This window comes from Ornithorhynchus anatinus, chromosome 17 (genome assembly GCF_004115215.2).
Source record: "Ornithorhynchus anatinus isolate Pmale09 chromosome 17, mOrnAna1.pri.v4, whole genome shotgun sequence".
In the NCBI taxonomy this organism is placed as follows: Eukaryota; Metazoa; Chordata; class Mammalia; order Monotremata; family Ornithorhynchidae; genus Ornithorhynchus; species Ornithorhynchus anatinus.
In genome coordinates, this window is record NC_041744.1 from 11,346,572 (window position 1) to 11,365,648 (window position 19,077).

Below are 19,077 nucleotides of genomic sequence, written 5' to 3' on the forward strand. Positions count from 1 at the left end.
CTTGGCAGTGGGTTCGCTCCTAATAGGAAGGATACGATTCTTTCCAACTTGGAAAAATGAGGAGTAAAGCATGTATTTTCAACAGAAATGGATGTTTCATTAAGAGTGGGGCAGATATATATATATTTTGCTGAGGTTCGGATTTTCCTTAGTTTGTCAGCTGAAACATTTTTACTCTGTTTCATTCCTTACATCCAATGGGAAAGTGCCCTCTGGTGGAAATAGTGTAAAAATAATTTTGACTCTTTCGACCTGCGAAACTGCTCCATTTTTCTGACTCTTAGGAAAATTTGAAACGGTTTGGCTTTCCTGGGATGAGTCCCGGAGAAGATGGGGCTTTAAAGATGTGGAAGAGCTGTGATCTGGTGGATCTGAAGACAGGAGGAAGGGGGTGAGCAAGGTGGGAAAGTAGAGAAGGAGAAATACTGAGAAGGATAGTTGGTGAGGAATGAAGGATGACAGCTGTAGTGGGAAAAGAGAACAGATAAGAGGCAGAGAGCTGATGGAATTCCTCAAAGCCAGTGGGTTGGAATTTCTCCTTTCTGTGAAAAGAAACGGGTAACCTTTTGTGTTGTCCAATAAGCAGACAGGGATGTGTGAATCGACCTGGGAGAAAAATGTTTTGGGCTGCCGAGTGCGGTAAGGACTGGAAATAGGAGAGAAGATGGTCAGTTTTAAATATATTGAGTTTAAGGTATTGGTGAGGCTGCCGTGTGGAAATGCCCTGGGGGTGAAAGGAAATGCAAAATAGCAGAAGAGATGAAAGGTCAGGGCTAGCAAGATTTATCTGGGGATCATCAGCTTAGAACTGTGACTGACTGATCTGCTTGCATTCTATTGACTCTACCCTAGTTCTTGGCACATAATAAGTACTTAACAAATTCCACAATCGTTGTTGTTCCTATTGTCATTATGGCCGGGAAGGATGAAAAGACGGATGAACGGGTAGGAGGGAGTTAGGGATGTCTTGGCAACCTTCCCACTTCCTCTCCCATAATTTAAATTTGTGATATCAAAATCAAACCCCAAGTATCTTACACTTGAGATTAACCCCGATATGGAAATTTTCTATTAAACACTCTATAGATGTCCTCTATTTTACCCTTCCCAGGCTGTGTGGTGCATTCCTCAAAGAATGCCTCATAAAGTTATGTGACAGATATTAATCTGTTACAAGCACTTCCCTGCTTCTACTGGTTAAGGCACTGGTTCCCTAGAAGGCAAGATTCAGCCAAAAAGGCAGGAGTATGGTGAGAAGTTGGGAGGGTGTCTTGGAGTCCAAAGGAAGGGATTCCCCCCTTTGTGAGAGGCCGAGGGAGGATGGATGGCAACAGAGACCTAAGTTTCAGAGCAATCCTCAAGTGGCCCAACAAGAAAATGCTCATTCAGGCTTCACAGAAAAAGGGTACCAGAAAAAGGATCTAGGCAAGCACCAGAAATCTTGGGCATCTGCTGTATTTCTTTAGACACTGCTGATGCCCAGATTCCCGACTCCTTCTGTATTCACAATGCTGTTTTTCTAAAAGAAGTGACTGAGAATGCACCCTCTGACACCTCTCTGCTTTGAAAGTTGCCCCCCAAAACCCTGAATTATACAGAAAGAACACTGGCTAAGAATAGGATACTAGGGCTAATGTGTGCCTAAAGAGGTACCAGAATATAGCAAGAGCCCTAAGGAATCCGGTTACACAAGGAGAGTTAGGGATAGATCTGTAAGAGGGGAAGACCCTGGGGTATGTAACAAACCAAAACCAGATTCCAGCCAAAATTGCCCTAATTCCGCTTAAAGAAGATATAGAAGCCAAATCAAAGGAAATAATGAGTGAGCTTAATTCTCCCTTTTGCTAAAAGGACTCCATTGAATATACTGCACACCTACCTACAGGACAAATTACTGCACTATACTAAGTCAATCTTTGGCATTTAGTGAACCTCTGCTATGTGCACAGCATTGTACTAAACGTTTGGGAGAGGACAATACAACAGAGTTAGGAGACACAATCTCTGCTCACAGGGAGCTTACAGTCTAGACCTTAAGAGTTTTAGGGTCTATTATAAATTATTCATTCATATTTCTGTCTTCTGACTGTAAGCTCACTATGGGCTGGGAAAGTGTTTGCTAACTGTTGTATTGTACTCCCCCAAGTGTTTAATACAGTGCTCTGCACAGAGTAAGTGCTCAACTAAAACCATTGATGATGATGTTGATGATGATGATTAAAGGGGTCTGAAGGATTTAATGCTCTTTGGAAAATAACTTCACTTGCTCCCAGCAAATAACTTTTGGTATGGGAGAATTAAGCCTACGTAAGAATGGAGTTGGTGGGGAGCCTCAAGGTCAAAGGTCAAAATTCTGTGGCATTTACACAGAAACACTTGCTTTCTCTTCTAAGGTCTATTAAGGCAAATTCCTCTTGATAAAAATGAAGGTCAAAGTTGCAATATGTTAGTCATTATACACTCTCATAAGGTGTGAATTGAGCACTTCAGGAAAATGCCATAGATTTAACTCTTTTCTACTTGGGTGCACTGACAACCATGGCAATAACACTCGGGCTTAAGAGTGATGTCTATGGCACCCAGAAATAAAACAAAGTGCCCCTTTTAATTTCAAGGTAAACTACACCAGTACCGAAGCTCAGAACTCTTAAGGAGAAATACAAGCAAACACTCACTGATCTGAAAATGCCTCATTTCATCAGCGTAGCCTAGTGGAAAGAGTTTGGGCCTGGGAGTCAGAGAACCTGGGTTCTAATCCCAGCCCTATCATGTGTCTGCTGTATGATCTTGGCAAGTCACTTAACTTCTCCATTCCTCGGTTACTTCATCTGTAAAATGGGGATTAAAACTATGATCCTTATATGGGACAGGGACTGTGTCCACCCTGATTAACTTATATCTTACCCCATTACTTAGCACCATGCCTGGCACACAGTAAGCACTTAACAAATTCCATTAAAAACAACAATAATAATTTTTTTTAAAAAAACCTTCCAGGCTTGGCTTTGTTGTCTAGTTTCCTATGGAAACAACTTTCTCCATGCCGTCTGTCTCTAGCTTCCCTACAAGAATAACTTCTCCATTTTGCCTGTTATTTTCATTCTTATGGAAAATATATATACAGAGATATGCCATTCTTTTATAATCTTTTGCCCATAAGAACCTTTTTCTACACTTTCACTCATGTACAATTACATTCCCTCTAGAGAAGCAGTGTGGCTTAGTGGAAAGAGCAGGGGTCTGGGAGTCAGAGGACCTGGATTCTAATACTGCCTCCGCCAACTGCCTTGGGCAAGTCACTTAACTCCTTAGTGCCTGGAGTTTCCTCATGTGCTACCTAGGAATTAAATCCCTCTTCTCCTTGCTACTCAGACTGGGAGCTCCAGGTGGGACAAGGACTGTATCGGATCTGAGTATCCTGTATCTCCCCCAGCACTTAGTACAGTACTTGGCAAAGAGTAAGCATTTAACAAATGCTGTCATCATTAATATCATTATTATTAGGTGTAGGAAGAGAGAAAACATTTCAGTGAAGTTTGAAACTAGTCTCCAAAGTCAGGAAGGAGCATCTGGGCCCCTATCTGTTTATTTTTCTCTACTTGAAATCTCAGTATAGAAAACCCAAATGCTAACTAACTAAAAATGCAACCATATAGTCCCAACAGCTCAAGGGAGGACTGTTGGGAGGCTATTCCAGATCACTCTACATTTATCTTCAACATAGTACAATGACTTCTCAATCGCTCTTTTGAAACAATCCATTGTCTCTAGGCAACACTGACACAATGAGCGGGACTGGGGAGACCTAGTTTCTCCTGAGAATAAAAGGATTGGGCCACTTAAAACAGCAATTTCCAATCTGTATATCAATTCGGGGATTAGGCCTGGGAGAAGTCGGGAAGCAGCAAGGCCAGGAGGAAAAGCTTAGGACCTGGGAGTCAGGGGACCTGGGTTCCAATTCCTGGCTCTGCCACTTGCTCACTGTGTGAACTTGGTCAAGTCACTTCACTTCCCTATGCCTCAAGTTTCCTCAACTGTAATATGGAGATTCAATAGCTGTTTTCCCTCCTACTTGGAGTGTAGGGAAGGGACTGTGTCCAACTAACTTGTTTCTACTTCAGCACTTAGAACAGTGCTTGACACATAGTAAACACTTAACAGAGACCATAATCCTTACTGGATGGGGCCGGAAAGTTTCTCTTCACTTCCAAACTTCACGAGCAAGGTAAGGATAGTTTTATATGAACTGTGTTGATCAGTAAGGAAATGACAATAGGCCTTCACTCCAGAACTGTTCCTAGATTATTGCTTGCTCGTCAGCGCTGGGGATGTCAGTGCTTTGGAGATGGTATGAGGAAAATAATCATTTACATTCTTTATCAAGGCAAATATATATTTCCATTTCACACTTGAGGTTTTTCTATGTTAAATTTGAGGGGCGTGGTGGGTAAGGTGGTTTGGATGACTAGGTTGAAGGGGAAAGTAGTAGTGAGCATACATATTAAGCACTGTGTGCAGGGCACTGTACTGATTGCTGGGAAACCACACACAGGTGGGAGTTAAATGACCCCTGGCCCTTACAACTTCGCTAAGGGCTTTCCTTGAAAAGGCATAATTTGAAAGAATACACAGTAGGATGCCAATCATATGCTGAAGACTGTGAAATTCATTTTCAAATGGAAAATTTTTGGTTTTCATCATTCCTGCTCTCAAGAAAGAACAGCCAGATGAATCAAAGGTTTCAGGAATTCAAAAAAGAAGGAAGGGAAGGTGAGGCTACAAACCTGTTAATGTTGGTGCTGATGAAAATGAATGATACCAACCTGTACTCTCACCAAAGGACTGCTCTTTTTTATGAGGTCTGTTTTCAAAGTGGTCTTTTCTAGGACAAAAGTCACATGAATGTAATTTTCACTGTAGGGAACAGGATAAAAAAGTAACACTTAAGAATGATAAGAAGGAACAAAAGGGAAAACGACTCTGAAATAGAAAATTGTAAGCTTGGGGTCGGGCGAGAGAATCTGGATTCTACAGTCAAGAATTATGGAGAAGAGTAGATAGAATGGGGACACTTGATAATTGCATTTTACTTCTGAGAAGGGATGAAGAGGATGGAAGGAAAAGAAAAGCCGCTTAGTAGGCTGACAAGAGATTGGAAAAAGGAAAGACCACCACCCATCATGATCATTCCCCCGGCTCGCCACTACTTTTTATGAGTGGTCTGGCCTGAAGGCTGTTTCATGGGACTGGGGTTAAGAGCTGATGATACTTTGCAAAAATCAAGGTCTTATTGGTTGTAGTTTTCAAAGGGTCTCTGCTCCACGTGACTATGATATCGACCTGGTTACGAACCTGAAATGAAACTTTCGGATCAAGTGGTCCGTTTCATACCAAACTCGGTCACTTCATTTATCACTTATGGCAAAGACTGAGGCAGGACAGGTACCTGACACTCTAACCAACTCTGTGTGATTTCAGGGAAAGTCACCAGCTTTCTGAGCTGGTGACCCCCAAGCTGGTAGCCCAGAGAAAATGACTTTTGGTGATGGTACGGTCAGTACTACCAGTACTACCAAAGCACAACTTCTCAATACTGTTAAAGAGGATGAAGAGGATTAATGTTTAAGAACATTATATCCCCCCCCATCCAGATTGTAAGCTCCCCCATCCAGACTGTAAGCTCACTGTGGACAGGGAATGTGTCTGTTTGTTATACTTTACTCTTCCAAGCACTCAGTACAGTGCTCTGCCCACAGTAAGCGATCAATAAATACGATTGAATAAATGAATGAATGTTTGGCTAGAACTAAGCAACGTTCACCTGACAAGTTGCATTAGTCTGGACAGGAAGGGATGCGGTTCTTGGAGGAAACATGGCATCGGACACGGAGAATTTAAAACTTGGGTTTTCCTTAACGTGGGGTTTGTCAACAAAGCAACTTTTGAATTATAGGAAAACAACTGACTGTATTCTGTAAATTAATATCAGCCAAGTGCTTTTTGCCACAAATCCTTTTTGACTTCCAGGGGCTTTCTCTGTCTACTACTGTGGATTTTGGTAGATCCCAAAGTACGACCATAGAAAATGTTCACTCTCACAGCCCTTGGGAATTGTATAGCTAGTTTTTGATAATTTGTGCTAAAGAGGAAAGTTCAGCCCCCCCCCCAAAATCAAGCAGTTGTATTTATTGAGCAACTACCGTTGTGCAAAACACCATAATAAAGCCAGATAAAGCCAGTTAACGTTTTTTTTTCCTCCCTCCCCAATATCCTATTTTGTGTTTCTTGGGACTATCCTGGTCACCAGTAAAATACCACGAGTAATACTTGCTTCTCCTTTTTGCCCATTTTTAAATTTATGGGCTCATATGATGTGAATCAATTTCAGATAAAGACTCCTAACCTAGACCTCAGTTTTCACACTGGGTAATTACAAGTCCCATAGGGTGCCCCTCAGGTGAATTTTAAATGAAAATGAAACTTGAAAACAATAATCACATAGTTGAGATGTAAAAATGTTTACCAGCTCATTTGTTAATCTAAATGTTTGACTGGATTCCTTGTTTATGAAAATTGGGACTCAATGTGTTGCTTCACTTAAGTTTGGTCATTGGTATTTACTGAATTTCTTTTTGAGTTATTTGCTATTTTCAAAGTCACAACCTACTAGTATTTTTCTTCTTGAAACTGTATGTTCACTAAAAAATTTCTGGACAACCAATTATTTGACAAAATAGATGATCATGACCTCATTCAATCAGGGAAAATGTGGAATTGACATACTTTAAAAAGATTTTAATGGATTAATAAAGTTAGAATTCCAGATCCACTGATGTAATATACTCTCCCAAGTGCTTAGTACAGTGCTGTATACACAGCAAGCACTCAATAAATATCATTAATGGAGTCAATCCAGCAGAAGATGTAACTTCCTTGCAGCCCTCCCCAAAAAGTGCTCCGCCCGAGCTCAATTCAGGTTCATTAGTTTCCTTAAATATTCTTGGGAGACAAAACAATCATTACTTCTGCTCGATTGTGGTGCACAGTCATGGTCCAGAGACACATGCACACAACTACAGCTATTGCTAATTACCCAACAATGGGAATGAATGTGCAAGTTGCATCCAATATGATGTATGATGTATGCCAAACAAACGAGGCAAAGAAATATTTGACAAAGAAATATTTGAATCCCTCGTTCAATTTAACTCTTGGATTCCTTTCTTGTCTTCTTATGCTACCTTCTAAAACTGAGTTTAGTCCGGCCCGGAAGCAGAGGGATGGGCTTGACCTATGAAAAATCACTCCCCTAGATTATTCAGTCACACTGACAGAATGACTCTCTGACCTCTTCCCTGAGCTCTTTCCCCAGGGATCTTCTATTTCATTAAAACTCTGGGTAGAACACATAACAATAATTGTGACATCTGTTAGGCGCTTACTATGTGCCAAGCACTGTTCTAAGCATAGGGGAAGATATAAGATAATAGGGTTAGACCCAGTCCCTGCCCCATGGAGGGTTCACGGTCTTAATCACCGTTTTACAGATGAGGGAACTGAGGCACCGAGAAGTAAAGTGACTTGCCCAAGGTCAGCCAGCAGACAAGTGGGGGAGCGGGGAGTAGAACCCAGGTCCTTCGGACTCCCAGGCCTTGCTTTAACCACTAGATAACTCTGCTTCTCTTAGGCTGAATGAAACCCTGAATGAGCCTTTGCAGTCTTGCACCCAGGAAATACATTTAAGAAAACCAGTAAGACTGTATCTGCTGAGGTTTGAAGAACAAGTGCAGACTGCCAGAAAGGCTGATGTGGGGGTGGGTGACTTAGCTAACCCCCACTCTAATGCCCCAGCTTCACTGTTAAGACACCATTCTTCATTCCAAAAATATGTCCGTAGAGCCTGCAGAGTGATTTCCTAGAAAGGCCACAGAGATTTTATACTAGACAGGAGCTCTTCGTAAATACGGGAAACACACAATAACGGGAGGAGTGGGTGTTGTTTTTCCTTCAAATATTCAGTTCAACACATTTTCTGGAGGTCACTGTGCTAGAGTTTTCTCCTACCTGTTGGATAGTAGGCTTGGGAGTACTGAGCTGAGGGGGTGAAGTTAGTGTACTTCTGGGAAGAGCTGACCATCGCCTGAGGTCCTTGCTGAATGTGCACAGACGTGGCGCTGGGCTGGAGGGTGTACGTGACCTCGGTCGGAAACCTCTGCAGGACAGGAAATGGAACCCCTTTTTCTGAGAACGTGGGGGAAGACTCCCCCTGTCCGGGGTGCATCCCAAGGGAGCTCTGCCATGTCCTAGGAGGGATCGGCGTCCGATCTAAGCCTTTTGGGGGGAAAGTGCTGTGGTTGTGGGATGAAGTTGATACGTAGGAATACGGAGACAGAGCATCTCGCCGGAACGACCGGGGAAACTGTCCTGCGGCTGCTGTTCCTGCGTAAAAAGAATAAGAACGTGTTTACAGGTCTGTCGTGATGCACTGGAGGCACAGTAAAATGAAGGCCTTAAAATACACGATTCTCGATTTGGATATTTAGGGGATCCTCAAAGATCCCTGACCCGGCAGCATTTCACTTCTGGCAATAGGTTGCGTTCAGAACGCCTCTCTTCGTGGACGTTCTAATTGGAGGAAGGGGCACTTAACCAAACAATCATCATGACTCTTAAGAACCTGTGTTTTGCAAGTCAGAGAGTGTTTACCTTCTCAGTCGATTCTCACCAGGGAAACCCATATTGTTAGACTAATAATTATTACTACAGGCCAGGCACTCTATTAATGACTGTGAGCCCGTCACTGGGCAGGAATTGTCCCTATCTGTGGCCGCATTGTACATTCCAAGTGCTTAGTACAGTGCTCTGCACATAGTAAGTGCCCGATAAATACCGTTGAATGAATAATAGGTCTTGACAGAACTAGTAACAGGAGTAATAGCTGAGGTTCATTCATTCATTCAAGCGTATTTATTGAGCGCTTACTGTGTGCAGACCGCTGTACTAAGCGCTTGGAAAGTACAATTCGGCAACAGAGACAATCCAATAGTAGTAGTAGCAGATGTAGTAAAGCTATTTATTGAGCATCCTCTGGATGAAATGCACTGTGCTAAGCACCTGGGAAAGTACAAGCAGACATAAGGCATGCTCCCTGCCCCTAAGGAGCTAACATTTGAACAGGTGGGACAGACGACAAGATTATTTACAAATGGAATATTCAGAATGAATAGATTCACTGTAAACAGAAACTCCGTACCATCCATTTTAAATCACTCAGTCGGATTAACCCTGCCTACCTTACCTCACTGGTTTCTTTCTTCAACCCAGTCTGCACGCTTTGCTCCTCTAAAGCCAACCTACTCGCTGTACCTCACTCTGGCCTATCTCGCCTGCCCACCACCTCCCTCTGGCCCGGGATTCTCTTCCACTTCATATCTGGCAGACCACCACTCTCCCCACCTTAAGATCTAGCAATCAATGGTATTTATGGAGCACTTACTGTGTGCACAGCACTGTGCTAAATGCTTGGAAGAGCACGATACAACCGCACCAGTAGAAACCCACAAGGAGCTACAGGTCTAGAGAGGAGCTAGCCTTCTTAAAATCACATCTCCTCCATGAGGCCTTCCCCAGCTAAGCCCTCACTTCCCCTACGGTCTCCCTTCTATGTCACCTATGCACTAGGATCTGTACCCTCTAAATACTTGACAGCCTCCCCACCCTTAGCCCTGCAGCATTTATATACATGCCTGTAATTTATTTTAATATCTATCTTCCCCTTTAGACTGAAAGAAAGCTCCTTGTGGGTAGGGAACGTGTCTATTAACTCTGTTGTAGTATTCCCTTCCAAGGGCTTACTATAGTGCTCTGAATATAGTAAGCATCCCTGTATACTCAAGTGCAGAGAAAGGGTATAAATATGTAAGTTCCAAGGGTGACTGATATGGGTCTATGTGACTTGAGGTTTGGGGAATTAACGGGGTAAGGCTTGTTGAAGGAGGTGGAATTTTAGGAAATTAGGTCTTGGGTTCAACTTTTTGTAGAGTGACCCTAACTAATGGCTGCACACCATTATAATCGGATGGCATTACTCTTATAATAATATATCGTTATTATAATAACAATAGTAGTATATTAAGCACTTATTAGGTGCCAAGTACCATAATAAGCACGGGGCTAGACACAAGATAATCGGGTCAGGTACAGTCCCTCATCTCACTCGGGGCTCACAGTCCAAGAGGGAGAAGGGATATTGAATCCCCATTCCACAGCTGAGGAAACGGAGGCACTGAAAAGTGAAGTGACTTGCCTGAGGTCCCTCAGCAGGCACATGGCAGAGCTGGGATTGGAACTCAGGTCCTCTGGCTACTAGGCCCCTGCTCTTTCCTCTAGGCCAGGCTGCAATCTGAGGCCGCAGGAGGCTGGCCAAGTGACCCAGGCTAAGCCCTTCATCTGTTTTTTTCCAGGAGGTGGCCGTTTCATGCTCAACCAAATCACCCAACCCAAGATTTACTTAGCAAAAGGGCATACGAAGGTCAAAGAGGGCTTGGTCACAGAGAGGTCACAGAGGAGAGTGGTTCCTTGAGGTGACCTCTGGTGTCGTCTGGGGCCCCGTTCCTGTCAAGACTCTGCCCTGGGGTTTGGGGATTATTCATTCAATCAATCAATCAATCAATCAATCAATCCATCAATAGTATTTATTGAGAGTTTATAGTACTTCCTGAGATCTTAGTTACCACACCCACTTGCTTCTTAAATCTCTGCTGACTCACTAAGCTGTTTTCCTCTGGTTCATATATCCTGGGAGTTTTATTAGACACTCTTAGAAGCTGCATCAACCCTTTCAGGCCACTCGGGTACAGTTGATGTAAAACACCACCCAGCTCAGGCAAGAAAATAAGCCTTGGATACTGGCCTAAAAGTAATCCGGATGAGCCTAATGAAAAACAGGCTATGGGGTGTCTATCTATCTCTGCCTATATATAGCACTCTGTCTGCAGCGAATTCACTCAAATTCCCCCACAGTCACAGATTTCCCTAAAAACCAAGAAACACATAAGAGGGAGACAGAGGATGTGTAGCACATCTAGTCTACTGTATAGAGGTAGCCCAACGTTTTCCAGGTGGTTGCTTAACAATGGGAAAATCTGATTGTAGTGGGAATGAAATTCATTACTGTGGGCGTCTCATTGCCAGTCTGTAAAATGGAGTCAATCTCCTCCTGAGATCCCCGGGGACTCATGGGACCTAAGGACTTCAGTCATTATGCTTGAAACGGGGAGAGAAAATGGGGCTCAAAGAGGTGACAGAAGCAAGCAGAAGAAGTGACTATCCAGGGCAAACAGGAACTGCTTATTTCTGTGACCTTCCCTGCTTGGCTCTGGGTGTATACCTGTGAGTAATAACGAGCATAATCATAAAAGCTCTTCCTATGTGCCAAGCACTGCACTAAGACTGGGATACAGCCCCTGTCCCACATGAATTTCGCAGTCTAAATTGCCTGGGGAACAGGTATTATTCAATCCCCATTTTACAGATGAGGAAACTGAGGCACAGAAAAGTGAAGTGACTTGCCCAAAGTCACACAGCAGGCATGTGGCGGAGGCAGGATTAGAACCTAGATCCTCTGATTCCCAGGCCTGTGTTCTTTCCACTAAGCCATGCTGCTTCTCCCTTCTAGAAGGGTTGCCAGGGAGGAAGGGGGGAGAAGGGGTGGTGACAGACTGAGAAGAAGGCTTGAATAAGTGAGGGGTCGGTCAGTGATGGAAAGGTACTTCAGGTGACCCTGACCAATCAGTCAATCGAACAATTGTATTTATTGAGCGCTCACTGTGTGCAGACCACTGTACTAAGCGATTACCACTGTAGGCTCATTGTGGGCAGGGAATGTGTCAGTTTATTGTTGTACTGTACTGTACCGAGCTCTTAGTACAGTGCTCTGCACACAGTAAGTGCTCAATAAAAACAACAGATTGAACAGATGAATGTATAAAAAGGTGAAAGCCCCTTACTTAACTCATTTACTAGATATGGTGCTGAAAACGACTACTTTGAGAGGTATCCCAATCCCATATCCCAACTGTCCAAGAATCTATGAACTCACTCAGCTGGCCCTTCAGAGAACCTTTCATCCTTGACATACAGTAAGCAATGGTAGAAAGTTCTGGAACACACTTGGAAGGCAGGAAAGCCAAAAAAAAAACCTAGGATATCTGGGAATCCAAGTCCGACGGCCTTCGACTCTCTCTAGATTGGAATTAGGGACAAAGGGGCTAACGCATTCAACCTTGAAGGAAAGGAGACCTCATATGCAACGGTAATCTTTAAAAGTCTAAAGTGCATCAAGTCCTCAGTCATAGGATGGTAGGCGCTAAGAGGGATGAAAACCAGACAGATATTCCCAACAAATTGGGAGGCTGAAGATCACCTAGATCGGGGTCTCTCCAACTTTTTCACTCAGACACCTACTGAAGACATGAGACCTGGGCTGGGAAGGCACCCGCCCCTCTCTCATGGGCCTGGAAAACAATCCCAGGGAAGGGGAGAATGCGGGTGTGCCGACGGACCGCTCCTCGTGTCTTTAGTGTCCCGTGAAATCAAAGAGTTCTTAGGTTTCCACTGCCCGTGTGCAAGCCAACTCGGGAGTGATGCTATACATGGCGGTGAATTCAAGCATTTTGGGTCCAGAATCTCTGGGTCACACCTGGAGGTCCCCGAGTTCTATCAGCACACCACTGCACCCTCGCTAGGTGTCACATGACCAAGAGAATACAAAAGGAAATCATCTACATGCACTCTACGTGCCGGGGCAGACACGGGACAATCGGGCCAGACACCGCCCCAGTCACATATGGGGCTCACAAGTCCAAGGGAGGATGAAAGATCCATAACAATTCCTACTCGTGGCGGGTTGTCAAACTTAAGGGAAGTGTTCCATCTGCAATTTTGATAGCAAATTAGCCATCTCCGCTCCAGTGAAAATTGAGTAATGCAGGAAGGTTTCAGACTTGAGAGTCATCTACATTGGCACTAGAGACGGTTGGGGTGAGCATTTATTATCTGGAATGTGCTCTTTTCATAGACTTGATTCCAATAGCTACATCTCCAAGGAAGATCCTTAGTTTGTCCACTCCACTTTCACAAAGATGAAAACACGTGCCTTTAGGAGACACGTCTCATGGTCCCTCTTCAGACCCTCATCGTGGTTCCTTCATCCATAAAAAATGAGGGAGAAAATGCCAGATCCAGGAAGAAACCACTTCCTGTTTCTGATGAGGGTCAGACAAACTTGTGCAACTAAAAAAAAAAAATCAGCAATGCACTTTTCCTTGTTTTAATATGGCTACGTTCCCACACTTCTGAAAGATAAGAGGTCAGTGTGCCTGCACTTAGGTGTCAGCAGCACTGAAAGTTATGTCATAATAATAATTCTCTATCAGAAGGCTGGCGACCCCTGCAATCCTCGCCACTGCAGGGCCAAACGGGTTTTCTGGTGGGGAAAGTTCTGTCGGTGAGTTATTGAAGGAGGGAGCGGGCAGCCAGCCAGCCCAGCCCTTTGCTCCTGGTGGGCAGGGAATTCTTGTACTCTCTCAAGAGCTTAGTACAGTGCTCTGCACACAGTAAGTGCTCAATAAATACGATCGACTGCCTCAGGACCCGGTAAAATGGGAGTGGCGGGGCCGTGGCTGCTGACAGCCCAAGGGGCTGGGGCCTTGGCCCCACGAGGGCCGGCTTACTGTCCCCTTCCTCTCGCCCCCGGGGTACCCGGTTCCAGTCCTTTTTCATACCCCGAAGCCAAGTTCCATCCGGTGCCGGCTTACTTTCAGCTGAAGGTGTTGGCCTCTACAACTAACTACGCTTTGGCTTTAAGAGTTGCTCCTTTGTCCTTCTTGCCGGGATTTATTAAGCTTTCTCTTGAACGCCCCCCTCTTCAACTTCGACTAGCTTCACTGACTCTGGAGTCTTGCATCCTGAGTCCTCCTTCTAATTCTGGTGGAGGCACGCCGTTGGTTGGGGAATTAAGGGGAATGAGTAACTATTCATTCTAATCCTTTTGGAGGATACTGCGGAGTTCAATTCTGACCTCTCATGTTTTCCCTTGAGCTCAAGAAAAATCAGTCGGAGCATTTTGTGAACATTATTGCTTAATATAGTGTTCAGGTTCAGGTTCAAAGAAATGACTTTTTAAAGAAGCCCTTTTACTCGGAAAATCCATATTTCCTCTGCTGCAAAAGAGCCTGAGCTAATCAGCTTTCAGTGCCAAAATTTACCTCTTTATTCTTCGCTAAATGTGCAAAAATTGAATGGAATTTACCTCATGGGTACCTTTCAACTTTTGATATGGTTTTGAGTTTATAATCAAAATTAAAATGAATACTACTCATTACCCTGTCTGTAGATGAGTCTAAGAAATACAAGGTAGTTTCCCTCTCAGATTTCTTCTTTCACTGAAGAGTATCTGACGACCGATGGAGATAATGGCTGGGCAAACCCCCAAAACGGAAAGGGGACACTTTTCAGGAAGAGAGAACAAAATACAGAGGAGGTAATGTCAGACCCCAAGGCTGAGCTAAAATGAAGATGAAGAACAGCAACCGATGAGAAAAGAACTGCAGGCAGGTTCAGGGTGAAGACTGCGAGCCCTCTGTGGAACAAAGGATTGTGTCCGACCCAGTTACGCTGTATTTACCCCAGCGCTTATTAGAGTGCCTGGCACATAATAAACACTTAACAATTGCCACAATTATTACGATTATTACTGCCGACTGTATGACTTTAGGCAAATCCCTTACCTTCTTGGTTTCCTCATCTGTAAAATGGGGATTCAGTACCTGTCTTTCCTCTCCTACTTAGGTTGAGGGCCCCAAGTGAGATCAGGACTGTGTCCCACCTACTTATTTTGTATCTAGTCCAGCACCTAGTATAGAGATTGCAACATAGTAAGCGCTTAACAAATATCACTATCGTTACAAAAATCAGAGAGAGGGGGTTAAATTCACAGACAGATATCATCTCCACAAAATTAATGGTTGGGATTTAAAGGTAAGAGCTCTACAAAGGATAACTGTTGATTCTATGACCGAGTGCAGAATTCTTCAACCCAATGTCAAAAAACTGTGGGCAGTGAGGTGTTTTTCTCTTCTTCCTAATAATGGAAGATCTCAAAAGTCAGCTGCTGTCTCTACAACAGCACTGGTGCATTCCGCCCAAAATGAAGGTAGCTGAGCTGAAAAAGGATGAAGAAGAAAAGGACAATCGAAAGAAAAAGGGAGTAAGACGAGGGTTTTTTCTGGTTTATAAATAGACCCAGATCTCCCTCCTTCCTCCCCCCGTGCAAGTTGACTGCTCATCTTTGACCTCTTCTCTTTAAAAATGGCCTCTACTAAGCATTAAGGACTGAAGGAGGTACAGCATAATCAGATCCCAATCTAAGGGAGAGGGAAAGCAGGCATCTTTATCCCCATTTTCCAGATGAGGGAACCGAGGCCCGGAGAGGTTGTGATTTGCCCACGATCACAGAGTGGGCCAGTGGCCGAGCCGGGATCTTCTAACCCACCAGGTTCATGACCTTTCCACTAGGTCATCTTGTGCTCACCAGATTAAATACGATTGAATGAATGAGTGAATGAAAGATACAAAAGTCTGACAAATTTAAACCCTCTCTAAGCAAAACCTAGGACAAACTCAGTTTATTCTCTTTCCCTAATCACCTCTTCAGCATCAATGTCCAAAAGCAGACACAAATTACTTACCGGTCCTCTTTCAAAGTCTGCTAAATCGTCCTTTTTCAGCTTTTCCAAGATGAGCCACTGGACTAAAAGACCTATTAAACTGGAATTCCATATCTGTTCTCTAATCCTGGAGATTCCAAAGGAATTACACCACCCTTTATTCCTAATCTAACAACCAGACATTACCATCCGGGGCAACTGTTTTGGGTAATTCTCATGAGAAAATGTTATATCAGGTGACTTCCAACCACCTCCAAATACCTCGAAATGAATGTATTATTCTCCTACTTGAAAAATGACTACACAGACTGAAGCGTCTTCCGGTTTTGCTAGTACTATTTTTTTCTGCAGAAAAGGTATATAATGATTAGGCGTGCTCTCTAGGACAAAGGTACCATAATGATGCCCGCTCCAAGGCAGGTCATTTAACGAGAGTAAATGCGACATTAGCCAATGTCTCAACACCTGAATTCTCTTTGACTTTAGAAAGAGTTCAGTTTATGGGGTTCCCCCAGAATTTAAATATATCCTGAACTTTATTTAGTTGTACCAAAATGAAAGGCTCATTCATTTCACCTTGTCTGGGGACGAAATGTATTCTGTAAACAATATGGTCTGTTTGCCAAATGATCCTTTTAGACAAACGCTTTTTTATGCCATTAAATTTGGCTCTCGTGTTTCCTGACTTTCAGCACCTGTGAATTGCTGGAAACGGGACCTTCAAAAACTAGGCATCGCCCCAGAGCCCTGTCTACCTGGGCTTTGATAACAGAGTTATAAGTATTTTCTTTTTTGTCACCCTCTGACTTTTAGGCTTACCCTCCTTCTCCAGTGTGTTACACGAAGATCTGTTGTTCCTACCAGGACAAAAGGTGGGTGGACCGTGACCATTTAAAACACTCATTACAAAGAAGGTGTAAAAGCATGGACTGGGTCCCGGGAGGTCAGTGGCCCTGGCAGTAACGTACGAACTGTTGGCTACCTCAGGAGTCTGTAGGATACCAGCAAGCGTATTTCAATACCACAGAGGGGCAGGCAGGTCAGGAAGGATCACAGAACTCTCCCGACTGATCTGAAGTCCGCCTTGTGCACCAGAGGTGTGGTTCTCCGGACCTGCGATGGTGCGCTCCTAGGGAACCTCCCTGGAAGTGAGCCCGGGATGTGATGGAGCCCATGGGTCTGGGCTGGGGGCCGAGTTCTCCAGTAGAACTCTTAGAGGTGCAGCGGGGATTTGGGGGAGAATACATATGGGGGATGCTTCCAGAAAGGGATCGGGCCCTCAGAGAAGGGGAGGATAGGTATTCGGTCCAATCCGAGGAGGTTGGTCAGGGAGGGGGATTCAGTACGGTGGAGAAGAGGTATTCAGTAAACTCCTGTTGTGGGGTGGGAGGGGGAGGGTATTCGGTTTCGGTCAAGGTGAGGTATTGGGACCCGGTGGGGAGGTATTTGGTTTGGTGTATGGGAGATCTGGTCCTGAGGGAGGAGGAATTTAGTTGGGGGGGGGAGGGTAATTTGGTCCTGGGAAGTGGGGGGGGGGGTACTCAGTTGGGTCAAGGTGAGGTATTTGGTCCAATCGTATTGGGGGAGAGGTATTCATTCGGTCCTGCGTGGGGCGGGTGAGGTACTGGATTTGGTGTTGGGGGTATTTTGTCCCGGGTGGGTGGGGGGTGTATTTGATCCCAGAAGGGAGGTAGTCAGTTTGGAGGTGGGGTGGAGGAGAGTATCTGGTCCTGTGGGAGAGGTATTCTGTTTGGTTGGGGGGGTGGAGGGGGGAGGGCGGTTATTTGATTCTGAGAGGAGGTATTTGATCTTCTTGGGGAGGTATTCTGTTGAGTTGATGGGTATTGATCCTGGGGGGCGGTATCTGGTTTGGTGTGCAGGCAGGGGGAGGGAGGGTACTTGGTTTGGTTGGGGGGGGGGGGTTTGGTTTCGGGGTTATTTGCTTCGGCGTGAGGGGGTATTTGATCCCAGGTGAAGGTGTTCCGTTTGAGTGGGCGGCGATTTTGTCCTGTTTGGTCTTGTCGGGGAGGTGTGAAGTCGGGGGGTGCTATTTGGTCTTGGGTACTGGCACTTTGATACTGGGTTGGGTGGGGTGGGGTGGGGTGGGGTGGGGATAACGGTTTCTGGGGACGGCTTTGTCTGTTGGGGAGTGGAGTGGTGGGGTGGTAGATTGGTCCCAGTGAGGGTAGGTATTCGGTTTGGTGGGGTGGCTGGGTGTTCCCGGCCCGCAGAGTCGGTTGGGAGTTAAGGGAGGGTGCTCAGGCAATCGAGCGGATTTATTGAGCGCTTCCTCGGTTCGGTCGGAGGGGCTGTTCGGTCCGGGGGGTGTCGGGGGGGACTCGGTTGGGTCCGGTCCCGGGGGGGGGTATCATGTCGGGGCGGGGAAGGGGGCGCGGAGGGGGCCTCAGGGGGTGGTGGGTTGGAGATGGAGAGGGTCGGGGGGGGGGGGGGCGGGGGCAGCCCCAGCCCCCCGGGACTCACCGTGCGGGTCGGGCCGGGGCAGGGCCGGGGGCGGCGGGGGGGGCGGCGGGGGCAGGGCCGGGCCCGGGGCGGCGGAGGCCGGGGAGCCGCGGGCCGAGGAGCCGGGCGAGGCGGGGCGGGGCGACGACGACGACGACGACGACGACGACGAGGCCGGGGCGGCCGACGAGGCGGCGGAGGAGGCGGCGGCGGCGGAGGTGAGCAGCAGCCGCTGGAAGCGGTTGGGCGGGCGGCAGGACACCTCGAGGCCGGCCGCCAGCTTGGCCTTGTTGGCGCTGGTGAGGCGCTTGAGGTGCACGAGCAGCTGCGGCTGGTCCCGTCGGAAGTGCGGGCTGTGGAAGTGGTGCAGCGGGCCGTCCCCCGCCGGGCCCCCGGGCCCGGGCCCCGCCGCCGCCGCCGCCGCCGGGCCGCCCAGCACCACCTTGCGGAAGCCGTAGAGGTTGAGCTGGCGGATGAAGCTGGTGAAGTTGGTGGGTCTTGAAGAGGTCGGGCTCGGCGCCGCCGCCGCCGCCGCCGCCCCGCCGCCCCCGCCGCCCCCGGGCCCGGCGCGCCCAGCAGCTCGGCCTCGAAGAGCGGCTGGTCGATGAGCAGGCCCTCGCCGCGCCCGTCCCAGCGGATGGAGCGGTAGCGCGGGCTGTTCACCAGCCGCCACAGCTTGGCCGGGAAGTTGTTGGGGTTGATGGGGGTGGCCAGCAGCGTCTCCTCCATGGCGGGGCGGGGCGGGGCTCGGGGCGGCCCCGGAGGGTTCCGGCCCCCCGGGCCCCGTTCTCGATCCCGGCCTCGGCCCTTCGCTCTGGAGCCCGGACGCCTTCGCCTTCGCCTTCGCCTTCGCCTTCGCCGCTCAAGGACGGTTGGCGCACGAGGCCCC

At 46.5% G+C, this 19,077-nt stretch overlaps 1 protein-coding gene across 1 annotated transcript in view; it reads right to left on the minus strand.

Annotated features, from left to right (window-relative positions):
* Positions 1–19,077, minus strand: part of HSF5 (heat shock transcription factor 5) — a 34,538-nt gene extending 15,461 nt beyond the window's left edge. Inside the window, 5 exon segments of the mRNA XM_029081596.2 lie at positions 8,065–8,439; positions 18,210–18,269; positions 18,375–18,681; positions 18,683–18,725; positions 18,727–19,077. Coding sequence (XP_028937429.1) covers positions 8,065–8,439; positions 18,210–18,269; positions 18,375–18,681; positions 18,683–18,725; positions 18,727–18,917 — 976 coding nt within the window. The 5' untranslated portion in view covers positions 18,918–19,077.